At 40.0% G+C, this 14,691-nt stretch overlaps 1 protein-coding gene across 1 annotated transcript in view; it reads right to left on the minus strand.

Annotated features, from left to right (window-relative positions):
- Positions 1–14,691, minus strand: part of NUSAP1 (nucleolar and spindle associated protein 1) — a 33,030-nt gene continuing 18,339 nt past the window's right edge. The window contains exons 6-11 of the mRNA XM_082617763.1: positions 13,952–14,061; positions 10,324–10,505; positions 8,145–8,302; positions 5,090–5,206; positions 2,001–2,109; positions 1–924 (exon numbers count right to left, since the gene is read on the minus strand). Coding sequence (XP_082473889.1) covers positions 828–924; positions 2,001–2,109; positions 5,090–5,206; positions 8,145–8,302; positions 10,324–10,505; positions 13,952–14,061 — 773 coding nt within the window. The 3' untranslated portion in view covers positions 1–827. The remainder of the gene's footprint in view (positions 925–2,000; positions 2,110–5,089; positions 5,207–8,144; positions 8,303–10,323; positions 10,506–13,951; positions 14,062–14,691) is intronic.

Here is a 14,691-nt window from a genome sequence, read left to right on the forward strand (position 1 = left end):
CATGAGAAAAAATTTTATTTATGAAAATTTTAAGCAGTACAAAACTCAGAAGCTCCATTCGGGTGCAACAGACATGGATATGATACTAAGCAACTCTAGTCTTTTCCATAAATTGAGTAAGATGTATAAGTTTGACAGAGCATATAGTAATCCTTAAAGCAGCAACCCTCAAATTTCAATATGACCTTGTATATTTTTAAATAAGCCAGGCTAGAATGAGCTATAGAGTTTTGTTTTTAAGAATATATTGAGGAAAAAAAAAAGATATGTAATTGACAATTACATGAAGTGATCTGAAAGAGGTACATAGAAGCTTAAATGAAACATTTCGCATAGATAAAATATTGATGCCTTATAAACCCATATGGCCCACAGTTTCAGTAAGACTACTAGGTTCTCTAGAGGATGAAGAGGTGGCCTTTCACAGCTTACCCTATTCATAACTTGTTCAATTTCTAGTAAAGTCTGTAGTATAACTAGCTACCATCAGGTAAGTGCTTTTGCCTAGAAGAGGACTGAAGTTCTGTTATTAGAGCCAGCAGAGGGAACTTGACCTTAAAAATCTAGGTCAAGAATTTATAGGATGGGTCTTTTAAGAAAACTGAGTTAGTTGTACAGGGGCTTAGGTAAAAACTATTTCAAAACAATTTGAGAGCTTTAAAGGTAGTAATGTCTTTTCAGGGGTAAAACGTGAAGAAGCCACAGACACTACATATATATGAACAAAGTTAAGAGCAGAAAAAGGTCTTTTGGCTAAAGTGAGAGGACAGTAAAAAAATATTTACAAAAGAGGGTTCAGAGAAAAGGAATATTTATGGGATATTAAATTATGAATGTTCAGCCATAATGAGGCCCCTTCGAACTCCCAGAACCTTTGCTTTCTTCTCCTTTCGTTCTTGCTCATGTTTCTTCCGTTGCTCCTCCCTAAGGAGGGATAGGTATACGTTAGGCTCTAGTGAAGCTCCAAACGGACCACTTTAAAGCACCTGTTGTTAGACTAATGTCCAAACTTAAAATGACATCCAGCACACTTGTGTAAAGCACACTCTTACAGGACACTGTGCTCTGTCCAGTGGTCTGTGTGATGGAAGCCGCACCTGTAAGTCACTGTTGTGTTAAAAGGCTAGAACTTGGGGGTTTTTTTGTTGTTTTTTTAATGTTAAGGCAGCATTCTATCAAGCATGGAATAGGAAGCAGAAGACACCTTGGAGATTGAATCCAACCCCTGTAGTTTTTTTTAGTTTGTTTTAAATGAGAAACCTCTACCTGTGGAAGTCAAAGGTCAAGCTCAAAATCACATTGTCTAATGAAAGTGCTATAATTGGAATCAGGGTCTCTGACTTAAACCACTATGATTTTGGGGGGAAGGAATTAAGAGAAAAAAAGGCCCAGAATCATGATAATGATTTTAATAGCAAATAATAAGGTCTTGGTGGTAGCTGGCAAGTCAAATGGTAGTTAACCCGGTATCAGGAGGGTGTCACACAGGGAATCGGCAAACCAGGACCAGCTGCAGCCCAGGACAGACTCTGGCATTAACTTGGTTTTCACGCAGAAAGAAGCCTCTAAGGATCATCCTGGGGTTTCCCCCTGTGTAGAGCCCTGAAGCCTAGAAAGCCTGGTTTCCCTGGGAGTGTGAAATTTATGTGCATACTTAGGTGCCCTGGGCACCTGGATTGGTATCTGGAGGGACATCCAGGTGCACTGTTTGGGCAGATAGGTCATGTAAGAGCAGTGCTGTGAACCGGGTCCTCTTCTGAATCACCTGCAGAGCTTTGGAAACAATGCAGATACGTGGGTCCCATCTCAAACCTACTGAATTAGAACCCACTGTGGTACTGCCTAGGCACATGTACTTTTAGAAAGTTCTGTATATGATTCCACTTCTACCCTCTTCTTAAACACCACTATTACTGTGACTCTATCCCTCAGAGACTCTGCTTTTATATACAGTCTTTCAAAATTAAAAGAATTATAGAACTGGATAATTATGTACTTACCTGGTCTGGCGATGAGGTTGTTTATAACTTTTCTTGTGTAAGCTAACTCTGTTGACATGTTCATTCAGAGAACTGTTTTCTTTAGATTGTCCCCATGGTTTCAGTTTTCCTAGTTTAGGACAGAGACAGATTTAAGAAGATTCTTGTGACTTCCCTGGTGGCGCAGTGGTTAAGAATCCGCCTGCCAATGCAGGGGACATGGGTCGAGCCCTGGCCTGGGAAGATCCCACATGCCACGGAGCAACTAAGCCTGTGTGCCACAACTACTGAGCCTGCGCTCTAGAGCCCGCGAGCCACAACTACTGAAGCCTGCGCTCCTAGAGCCCATGCTCCGCAGCAAGAGAAGCCACCGCAACGAGAAGCCCATGCACCGCAACGAAGAGTAGTCCCCACTCACTGCAACTAGAGAAAGCCTGCGCGCAGCAATGAAGACCCAATGCAGCCATAAATAAATAAATGAAAAGATTTCTGTATTTCTATTCCTAATTTTCTCTTTATCTGTGGCTACCTGCTTGCTGTCAACATTCATACTTTGTTTTTAAAGGCATTTGCCAGTATAATTCTATTAATTTCAATTTAATATTCCACAGATAGACGTTACATTTTTTTCCTTTAAAAATAAGTGTCTTCTACTTTTTAATCCTTGGAAAGCCAGAAAAAAATCTTAAAAAAACCCCTTAATACTGAATCCCATTACATAGCACATTAAAAGAAGCCATAACAACTAAGTAGTTTATCCCAACGTTGCATAGGAATGTTTAATATTAAAGTAGTATTTCATCTATGCAGTTTATTATTATTAACCTATTAAAATTTATTTGGAATGGAAGAAGTGGGAATATTGTGTTGGCTTTAGAACTGTGACCAAATTTCCAGATGTTTATATATTACTTTATTTGTATAGTTTGACCTACTTCTGAGTACCAAAGATTATCATTTGCAGTGTTTCCCATTTTATAAAGAGGACTTTCACACCTGCCATATCATTTGATCCTTTCAGTAACCACTGAAGTAGTTATTTATTTTCCCTTCCATAAAGGAATTAAGTGACTTGTCTAGGATATAAAATAACAAGCACAGATGAAGCTCTCAACCAGGTTTTTTACCATCAGTAGAAGTTAGTGGTGATCAGTCATTCCCATAACAAATACTTTTTGAGTACCTGGTATGTGCCAGGGACTGTTCTAGGTGCTAGGGACATTGCAGTGAACCAAGTGGTCAAAAATCCTTGCTCTTGGGGTTACATTTCCAGTGGTAGAGGTAGACAGTAGTCAAGTAAGATAACACGAGGTAGTGCTATGTGCTGTGGAGAAATGTAAAACAAGGTGAGGAATAAAGAGTGCGGGTAGGTGGGTGGGCAAGGAAGACCTTTCTTGGTTGCTGACAGTTGAGTGGATGCCCCATTAAAACAAGGGAGCAAGCTGTGCAAAGATCAGTGGGAATAGTGTTCCAGGTGGAGCAGAGGGATAACAAGTTCAAAGACCTCGAGGAGGGGTGGTGTTTCAGTGTTTGAGGAGCTGAAACACCAGTGTGGTTGGCACAGAGTCAGGGAAGGGAGGAGGCAATGAAATGAGGGTGGGAGAGAGACAGGAAACCTTAGGAGGTTCTGAGCAAGCAGTGATGTGCTCTGATTTGTTTTTAAGGTTGTAGTGGGGCAAAGAGGCTTTTGTAGAAGCCCAGGTAAGATGATGTGACTTGGACCAAAGGGAGTCACAGTGGAGGGATGAAGAGTGGTCAGATTAAAGATCAATTTCAAAGATGATTGAAAGGACTAGCCGATGGACTGGATATGGGGTCTGAGAGAGAGTGAGGAAGCAAAGGTGACGCCTAGGCTTCTGCCCCGACACTCGGGAGAGAGGTGCCATTGCCACAGATGGGAAAACTTGGGGAGGAAAAACGGGTGGGAGAAGTTTTCTTAAACCACGGTTCAGTTTGACTCTTACCTCTAAATAAGGCTTACATTTTTAGGCTTCCCTGGTGGCACAGTGGTTAAGAATCCGCCTGCCAACGTAGGGGACACGGGTTCGAGCCCTGGTCTGGGAAGATCCCACATGCTGCGGAGCAACTAAGCCCGCGCGTCACGACTACTGAGCCTGTGCTCTAGAGCCCGCGAGCCACAACTACTGAAGCCCGCGCACCTAGAGCCTGTGCTCCGCAACAAGAGAAGCCACCGCAATGAGAAGCCCGCGCACCGCAACGAAGAGTAGTTGCTCACCGCAACTAGAGAAAACCCACGCGAAGCAACGAAGACCCAATGTAGCCAAAAATAAAATAAATTTATAAAAAAAGACTTACATTTTCCTTATATTTGTTTCATTAACATTAGTAATTTAAAAATAAACACTGATACATGATTCTTATAGGAAGGTTTTGTTTTAAAGTAATTCCAGAAGCACTGATAGATCACATTAAGTACTGACATTTTAAATGGATGTAAAGATACTTTAATATATCCCCAAGAGCGACATCTGGCCAATAAATGTCCCAGATTGTTTAACCCGTGATTCTCAGCTTGGGATCCTTTAAAAACTATAAAGAAAACATTCATTTACCCACAGCCTAACTTCCAAGTTTCTTGATTTTGGCTGAAGTTTTATTAATACTTTGTAGTAACACTGATTAGAAGTTGTCTTTGCTTAATAAAAACGTAAGTGAGGGCCTCCCTGGTGGCGCAGTGGTTGAGAGTCCGCCTGCCGATGCAGGGGATACGGGTTCGTGCCCCGGTCTGGGAGGATCCCATATGCCGCGGAGCGGCTGGGCCCGTGAGCCATGGCCGCTGGGCCTGCGCATCCGGAGCCTGTGCTCCGCAACGGGAGAGGCCACAACAGTGAGAGGCCCGCATACCGCAAAAAGAAAAAAAAAAAAAAAAAAAAAGTAAGTGAATCAATTATTTTTTTTTTAGTATTTGTTTAATGGACACTTTTTTTTTTTTAATGGACACTTTTTAAATCATGGGTCACGTGGATACAGGGGCAGAGGCAGGAATTCTACTCCAAGTATGGCTTCCACTGACTCACTAGAATTTTTCACATCCTCAGATGCGGAATTGTTCAATCTTAAATCTTATACATCAAAACATTCCCACATACCTTTGTGTGGCTCATAGTTGAGGGGACGAGACAAACTTGCTTTGAGATCAAACACTGGTTTTCTATGGGAGATCGGAGTCTGCGCTGCCTCAGCTGTCAACTTGAATGGGGTAATAACTAAAACAACAAACAAGATCCAAGGGCTTAATTAGAAAAAAAGACCTATTTAAGTATCACTTTTCAATCTTAAAAATAGAATTCAATATGAACAGTCTGAAACAGATATAGGGTTAAAAAGGAGGAGAAAATGGTTCTGATGAACCTAGGGGCAGGGCAGGAATAAAGATGCAGACGTAGAGAATGGACTTGAGGACACGGGGTCGGGAGGAAGGAAAAAAAAAAAAAGGACAAAATAACTGAGGAAAAGTAACCCCTTAGCTGTTCCCGTTAGCAGCTCCCCAAAGAGTCTAAATATCGTGACATTTCCTAGGATCAGCTGGAGTTTAGAATCCAGTTTTAAGAATTAATCGGGTGAGGGACTTCCCTGATGGTCCAGTGGGTAAGATGCCATGCTCCCAATGCAGGGGGCACGGGTTCAATCCCCGGTTGGGGAACTAGATCCCGCAGGCATGCCACAACTAAGAGTTCACATGCCGCAACTAAAACCAAATAAATATTAAAAAAAAAGAATTAATTGGGTGGGAGGGATAAATTAGGAGTTTGGGATTAATATATACACACTATACATAAAATAGATAACCAAAAAAAAGTACCTATTGTAGAGCACAGGGAACTATACTCAATATTTTGTAATATCCTATAAGGGAAAGGAATCTGCAAAAGATTACATATACAGTTATATATACATATGTATATATATGTGTAATTGAATCACTTTGCTGTACACCTGAAACTGACACAACATTGTAAATCAAGTTTATTTCAGTTAAAAAAAAATAACTAGGTATATTTTCAGGCTGCTTCCCTGATATTTACCCTTTTATTTATTTTTTTTTTAATTTAATTTTTCTTTTTTGGCCAAGCCATGTGGCATGTGGGATCTTATTTCCCCGACCAGGGATGAAACCTGCACCCCCTGCAGCAAAAGCGTGGAGTCCCAACCGCTGGACCACCAGGGAATTCCCTACCCTTTAAAAAAAATTATATATTGTTAATAGTAACATTTTCATTAACACAAACAGATATAAAGCCTGCAAGGAACCTAATCACATAGAAATAAAAAGATCCATGGCTCTGGTTGTTACTAATGAAGGCTGTTACTGAAGAATATGAATTTTTGTAACATAAAGTTAAAAATATACCAGGATGGTATAACTTGGTAAGCCACATTTTTGCTACAGTTGGGAAGCATATATTTGGCACATTTTGTAATCCTTTCCCCTCACAGGTTGCCTTCAGGCCATTGTCAAATGTTGGCACTTGCCTGTATATGTGAACAAGCAACTAGGATCTAGGACCACCTAGTGAAACAACCCAGAAAAGCACAGAACTCCTGTGCTGAAGCCATTCCACTGTGTTGCTATCAAGTGTTGGCAGGGAGGGGAACAATGGGACTGTCCCACACTGCTGATGAGAATATAAACTAGTACAGTTCAACCAGTAATGTAAGTGTCTGTCTACCCTACTATCCAGCAGCCCCAGTCCTACTCTCGAGAAACTGTGTACATGGACAGGAGACATGTTCCAGAATGGTCATAGCTACACTATACAAAATAACAGAAGTTGGAAATACCCATGGGGTCCATGAGCAGCAAAATGGATAAGTTGAAATATATCCATACAATTGAAAAACACGGTGAAAATGAACTTTAGTTCATTTATTAATATGATTCTTGAAACAGTGAATAAAGAAAAATCACAAGAAAAAAATTAGTTTGATTTCATTTATATAAAATTCATATTTGATAAGCGGGGAAAGAAAACTATCCCATTCCGACTGGGCACACCCCTGAGTTACTTAGAGGAGAAAGCTCAGGATATGGCAAACATTTAGTTCCTGCCTCATGTCCTTATCTGTGAGTATTTGTGAGTCCTTTCTCAGTATTAGGCAGGTGGCTGCTGCTCAGTGACCCCTGCTCCATGTAAAATGACACAGTCACATCTTAGGCAAGTCCACTCTTCATTTTTTAGCCCTGCTCTCTGCCCAAGCCCCTTTCTTCCCCTATTACAGGATGATTTAGAATGTTATGTGGAAAGTTTCCTTGCTGATATAGAAACAATTAAGGGTGGGTAGGAATGAGAGAGGTCATCTAGAGGAAGAATCATTAATTTTCTGATCCCACCTCTGTTCTCTCTCTTGAAATTTAATTGTCAGTCCCACTATTCAATCTTTAATTTAGGTGTCAAAGGCATGCAAAAATCCTCAGAGTCTCCACGCTGATTATTACCAACAATAATACTCTCCTCTTGTTTAAACTCCTGCTGGATTGCTCTAGTCTCAGGGAATCTGGCAGTCCTTCCTGTGTAATCAAGGCTCTTGCCTGACATTCAGTAGGACTCTTGAGAGAATTTTGATATACTCAGTTCTAATACAGGCCTTAACCTGTTGGTGATACTCTTTTAAACCTTCACACTGCTATTGCAGTGTTCTTTTGAAAACCACTTGGTCTTTGTAGGTGATGATTAAGTAGACAGTGTGGAGAAGATTATCTATATGGCTTATTCTGGCTTATACAATCTACTAGTAGTCAATAGTGTGGCATTTATTCCATGAACTCTGGGTCCTGTTAGTTTCAGAGTCTGGCAGAACCATTCAGAGGCTGCAATGAATACTGTAATCCCCCTCCTAATCCCTGAGAAGGGGCTGAATGTTCTTCAGGGAGGGTCACCCATTTTAGGGCTCGTCTTGGACAGGATGGAGTCCTCTGGCAGATATATCAGTTTTTTTTGTCTGTGTCTCTGGCACTTCCCTTGCCAGTATAAATGAAAACTATGTTAGACAAATTTTTGCTTTTGATTCTACAGATAATGGAGAGGCTTTAAAGAAACAGACAAGCATATTAGGAAGCTACATGGCTTAAAGATAAACCAGAACTTTGGGGGGCGGGAGGGAGGTTGTTTTGTTTTGTTCTGTTTTTTTTTTTTTTTTTTTTACCAGCAGCAGATTCAGCCCTTGTGGTCTTTAACTCGTGTGTCCCGAGCACAGCCTGGCCTTTGGGGGTACTCCCAGATGTGGTCACATGTGGAGACTTTCTGGCTGGAGTCTTGGTCAGTGAACGCTTATGCTCATTATCTTTAGTAGCAGCTGAAAACCTAAATAGGACAGTGGAGTATAAGACATGAGTACTTGGGTCAAGCTTCTGAACAAAACCACCTACCCATCACCAAGCACTGAAAGGGCCTCAATAAATACTTGTTATACAAATGCACCTCTTTCACAGAATAGACATGTTCTTAAACAATGATGCTAGAGCAAATCATTTATCAACTTCTGTTATTTGTAAAATATGGTTTTATATTCTCTGCTCTCCCTGCCTTGGCCAATGACAGTATAAGGCAGAGCTCAAAGGAGATGCCTATGGGCCTCAAGTTATAGTTTAGGAGGTATTTTAAAAAGCTCCCCTTCTTCCTCCTCCTCCTAGTGAGGGCAAGTTCGAGGGAACAGGAGATTGCGATGCCAAATGAGTGATGGGAGCATTTCTTCCATCTTCCTAGAAGAATGTCATTCATTTGAGTGGTACCTAAGTCCTTCTCTACTCAGAGCAAATTGCCATAAATGTTTCTCATTGATCCTCTGATGCAGAGTTTTTCTACATTTTAACATCTCTGAAATTAGAATGTGTTTTACAATTGGTAACACATCAAAGTTAGTCGGCAGTGCCTTTTCTTAGTGGTTCATAAAATAATGGTGAGTCTTCAGTGGATGGTATCTTAGATTCAAAGAAAATCCAGTAATGACAGACATAAATACACATAGGGTTGGTGGTGGTGGGTTAACAGAAGGGAACTTCTGGACTTACAACTAAAGATTTGATGGTGATCCTGAATCAACATCTAAAATTATTACCAAAGACTACAACAGAGTTAAGAAAATTAGGTGTGGTAGGAAAAGTGCTACTAATTCCAGGCTGCTGTGTACCCTGCATGAAGCAAGGACTAGCCCCTGACCATGGTGTTCTTAACTATTAATAAATACAATCAGAACTGCCAAGTACAGGTACCTCATATTCCAGGCTAACTCAATAAGAATTCCAAATTCAAGGGCATTTTTCAGTTTTTAAAAACTATGTCAGATAATCGCACGTGTTGGGGAAGTGTTACCATGCACCAGTTCTGTTAGATGCTGCAAACGCCCTTAAAAAAGGAGTGAATCAAATTTTGGTATTAAGAGAAAGGAGCCTGAAGATCTTCATCTGTGGGGACAGTCACAGTTGAGGGCTAACCTGATGTCAGGAAAGGCACAAGCAAAGAAAACAGGGATCAATGAGCATGAGATGGCTATGCTACTGCAGTACCCAGTGGGTTACAACGTTCATAGTTTAGGATGAGTCAATTCTTTAGCTCACTACATTGGGAGATTAGGAATTTAGCTTCAACTTTATATTTACATCAACGGAAAAATTTCTGTTTACACATCTTTGCAGACATACATTAAATTAATAAGGTAAAATATCCATATAGATCTTATTTTCTATCTTTACTTATGAATCAAATGTGAGCTTAGGGGGACTTCTCTGGTGGCGCAGTGGTTAAGAATCCGCCTGCCAATGCAGGGGACACGGGTTCGAGCCCTGGTCCGGGAAGTTCCCACATGCCACAGAGCAACTAAGCCCGTGCGCCACAGTTACTAAGGCTGCGCAATGGGGCCCGCGAGCCACAACTGTTGAGCCTGTGTGCCACAACGACTGAAGCCCGTGCACCTCAAGCCCGTGCTCCTCAACAAGAGAAGCCACTGCAATGAGAAGCCCGTGCACCACAAGGAAGAGTAGCCCCCGCTCACTGCAACTAGAGAAAGCCCGGGTGCAGCAATGAAGACCCAACGCAGCCAAAAAATAAATAAATTAAAAAACCAAAACAAAATGAATAAAAAGGTAGTGTTTAAAAAAAAAACCCGCGAGCTTAGGGAAGGTGGACAAAACAAGAAAATCAAACACAAATTTAAGGGGAAAAAAGTAACTTATAAATAAAAACCGTTTGCTGATCTTTCTCTCTATTCCGATCCTTTCTCCTTTTTCATCAACGCTAAAACACTTGTTGTGGTCCACCTGAGATGTATTAGAAGCAGTAAAGCTTTGAGCCCTCGCCCTTGGCTCCATTTTGGAGCTCTTCTTTACCTGACGTTCATCTTAGTCGCTGAGAGCGCGGAGCGCTTGGCCAGCCCCTTCACACACAAGGTGCTACGGCCTGCGTGGGGCCGGCCTTGTGAGCCCCGTTGGCTGGCGGGGGTACAAGCCACAGAGAGTCTTTCTCGGGGAGGAACTGGAGTTGCCGCCACTCCCTTAGTGCCGGGCTGCTTCTGAAGAAAGGGAAACGCACCACATTAAAGCTGGCCTCTGAGACAGTACCGTCTGGGCAAAGTGCAGCAGAGTGCCCCCATTTATCCCGTTTCATCGCCACTTTTAACCCTGTCATCCTTCCTTCCCCACTACCTCACCCTACCCTACCTGCCTGGCAGGCTGAGCAGTTCCCTGCACCTGTGTTGCTACGGTGACTCTGATTGAACAGAAACTTCTGGTTGTGCTGAGTAACGTGTTACAGAAAGCCTTTCCCAGCTACCATGTCCCCAGGTATTTTCTAACTAGAGAAAGCAGGTGGCTAAACAGTCAGCCATGGCCAGAAAGGGAGGATAAATCGGTTCTCTCGGAAAGATGGTTCCTTTGAGAGCATGATATGCAGTTTATTAAATACAAACTCAAAGAGAAACCTACTATGTAAAAAGCTTATGGAATCTACAAATAATTCCTCCCCTACCCACCCCTGGCTCCCCAATAGCTTTTTAAAGTTCTTTTAAAAAAAACCTAAAGAAAAGAAAGAAGGGAGGAAGGGAAATGCTGTCTTTGAATGAAATGGCAGGGAAGGGTTCCGCTTATGTTATCTTTTTTTAGATACTGTCAAAGCACAAAGAATGACTGAATGTTTTACTATCATTAGTCTAAGCTCTGTTGCAAGCAGAAGAAATCTAACTTCACTGACAGCAGAGATAGGACTATTAAAATTGACAATGTAAAGCCAAAAGACATAAAAATTCTGATTATATCCTATGAAATAATACAAGAAACCAGAGAATTATGTTAACTTCTCATTTCGACATACGAGCAGAAGAGATTCTCATGTTGTGAGACAAATTTAAAATCAAAGTATTTGGTAAATACATATCTTTACTATAAGCTGAAAACTCAGGTTAGATGTATTAAGTATGCTGTTATATTTAACCACAACTTTTATATCTTCTTCTGTCTTTCCCCTAAAATTCCCACCTTCCAGTTCACCTGGTGACAGAATCACCAGCTCTACACCTTTGCTTGAGCAACTTATGTTTAAATGATTCTACTCGCACTGAATACCAATCTTTCTGACTTTTCAGGTAGAATATTATGCCGCAGACTCTAGTAGCACTAATTTATTTTGTTTGCAGTGTATCTAATCAATTCCTTCCTTTCTTTTAGCAAAAAAAATCCTGTTTTAACAAAGCAAAGAGCTCAATCATACCATACATAAAAATAAAAATGTGGGTTAAGGAGTAAACATAGGGAAAAATAATAAAAGCAGTAAAAATAAACATAAGCATATTTTTATGATCTTGGGACAGAGAGAGCAAGACAAAACCCTCAGTTTTAGAAGGAAAAGCTGGATAGTTGGATAAAACAATAAAACCTTCCACAAGGTAAGACACCATTAAGACAAACTGTGGGAAAGTATTTAGAACATATAATACATAATATATGTCATTAATATAGATAAGTGGCTCATAAATCAGCAAAAGTTAAGAAAAAGCAAATTCACAGCAAAACCATCAATGAACACATATAAAGATTTGTAACATAAACATGTAACATGTAATGATCAGAGAAATGCAAATTCAATTGGGATTTTGTCATATACTGTCAAAGATCAAAAATTTTGATCATTCCTACTGTTAGCCAAGTAAACAGTCAACTCGGGGCACAAGGTTTCAGATCATTGCAGAGGGGAGCCATTTGGCAACTAACTCAATCAGGTTTCCATCCTCTAATCACGAAAGGAGAGATTGGTCACAGCCAGGATGATTCTCTCTAGATCTCTGCTCATTTCTTATTGTCCATCACTCTCCAAATGACCAATCCCCAAACAAGTCAACCATCAAGAAAACCATATTAGCTATGGTGAAGTCACTGTAATTGTTTTTTATTCTCTAGTCTCCTAACAGATCATACCAAATAACCCATTTGATTGACCAATTCCTTAAACAGTGGCGCTGGGGTGGGATTTTAGAACTAAACTCATTCAGATGGGGCTATCAACTAAAAAACAACATAAGCTACTCATTTATTCAACACATCTTCAAGGCTACACTCAAGTTGATGGTTGAAGCAGTTGTTCTGCCCTTAATTTTTACATGGAAATTAATTCATCCATATTACGTAGTACAGAAAGCTTGACTTTCAATCAAGTACTTAAGTAGTCTCAGCTTCATGGTAAGTAGAACGAGTGGCCCTCCTTACAGGCATATTTGCGGCTAGCTCATGCCTATGCAGAAAAAGAAGCTAACTGTCTACTTTCTGTAAAGCATCAGCAGGACACCCTCCCCCGCTCCTCTGGGATGGGCCTCTCGTCCCAATATTCAGCTATGAATGTTGTGATACTTAGCCCTTGCTAATAGTTAAGAGTCTTCTTATGGACATACTGAATCTCTTCCCTGGATTGTCCACCCATGTTGTTAGATCACTATGAAGGAATGGAGATGTTTAATGCCATGACTGTTTGCTAGAAGGTTGTTAACAGTGTCTTCAACTGTGGTAACAGTGGTTTTATAAATGTTCAAGTGAACATTTATTATCCAAGATTAAGCTTCTAAGAACCGTATGTTTTTTTGTTTTTTAATTATTTAGAACTTATTACCCAGTGCATTTCCCCATTGGCACTGGTATCAGAAAACTCAAAACTCAACTGAGTGACTGATATATTAGTCACTGTGCCGGTTAACAGTGCTCATTTTCTGCCCCTTTTAAACCAGCTTTATACTGTTTTGTGTTGTGTGTAAACTGCCTCAAATTCTTTGAGAAATAGGCAGGTTATTATGTATTATTAAATTCAAAAATGTTTCCCATCGATCTTTGTGGCACCCCTTTAACACCAAATACCATGTAAGACAGGAACATCAACTTCCTAGGATGTTACTTACTCACTACTCTGCTGCTAACTCAGCCTCGGGGTTGACTTTACCTTCTCTTACTCGAAGCTGCTTGAGTCCAGCAGGACCTGGCCTGATGGCCCCCCACCCAGGGAGTTCAGTTATGACAGGAAGCCTTTAAATTAGCAACGGCTAGTCACTCATTTTCCCTTTAGGTCAGAGACAGGGAAAGATGGCTTCAGCCATATATCAGTCCTTCCCCAACAAAAGTGATAGGCACAGTGTCTGAATGTGGAAAACAGAACAACTTATTGCTACTTTGGAGTTCTTCCTTTTTTTTCCTTTTTTTACTGTTTACTTTTTAAATTTTTTTATTACAAATTTTTTAATGTTTTATTTTTTTAACTTTATTTTTTACAGAATTCTTTTTCATAGTGAAGATTCACTGCTTTATCTGGAGGGTTTTGAAAATTCTCAAAAACAAATTTAAAATAATAAAAATACATTAGACTCAAACAAATCCATTCCACTAGTAGAATAATAGCTAATTGTATTAACAATGGTATATACACAGTATCAACATTAAAATCAAACAGCTTAGTGGCATTAAGAACATAATTTTATCAGCATACCTTCAGTTCATTAAATGAATTGTGTTCTTCAAAATGTTTCTTTTTTCTCTCAACATATTGATCAATAGACTCCATTTCCTTAAAACGAGCCTCATGAAGCTTCTTAAAATCTAGAATATTTCCACAAATATGACAATTAACAACAAGACAAAATCCATTTATTCACCTTCCCTATGTTTTTCTGTTAACTCTTATTCTTGTCTCGGCATCCCTGACATTCAACTTCAGCATCATCTTTGCTAAAATTTTAGTTTCAGAACATTTAGGTTTTAGAAAGTCAGGGGCAAAGCATATTCACCTTATAAACTATCAAACACTGACCATCTCTCCATTGTCCATTTCACTGCTGACTAACATCTTAGTTTAGTCCAGAGGATAAGAAAAGATTAACAGATTTGTCCTCTCCCCTCACCAATTAATTAATGGCCTTTACTTAATCATAAATTTGACATTTAATAATGCTAAGAAAGATCTATGCAAAGGATTGGTAAACTTTCTGTAAAAGGGCAGACAGTAAATATTTTAGGCTTGGCGGTCACATACACTGTGGTCTCTGTCTCATATTCTTTCTTTTATACAACACTTTACAAATGTAGAAACCGTTCTTAGCTCAAGGGCTATAAGACAGGCCAAGATGGACAATAGTTTGCTGACTCCTGCTCTGTACTATTCTAACTAATTATATGCTTATTAAGTATAATTGTTAGAATTTCTCAAATATGCTAAGCAGCATTTTAAGT

The sequence above is a fragment of the Mesoplodon mirus genome (assembly GCF_964341445.2).
Source record: "Mesoplodon mirus genome assembly, chromosome: 4".
Taxonomy (NCBI): domain Eukaryota; kingdom Metazoa; phylum Chordata; class Mammalia; order Artiodactyla; family Ziphiidae; genus Mesoplodon; species Mesoplodon mirus.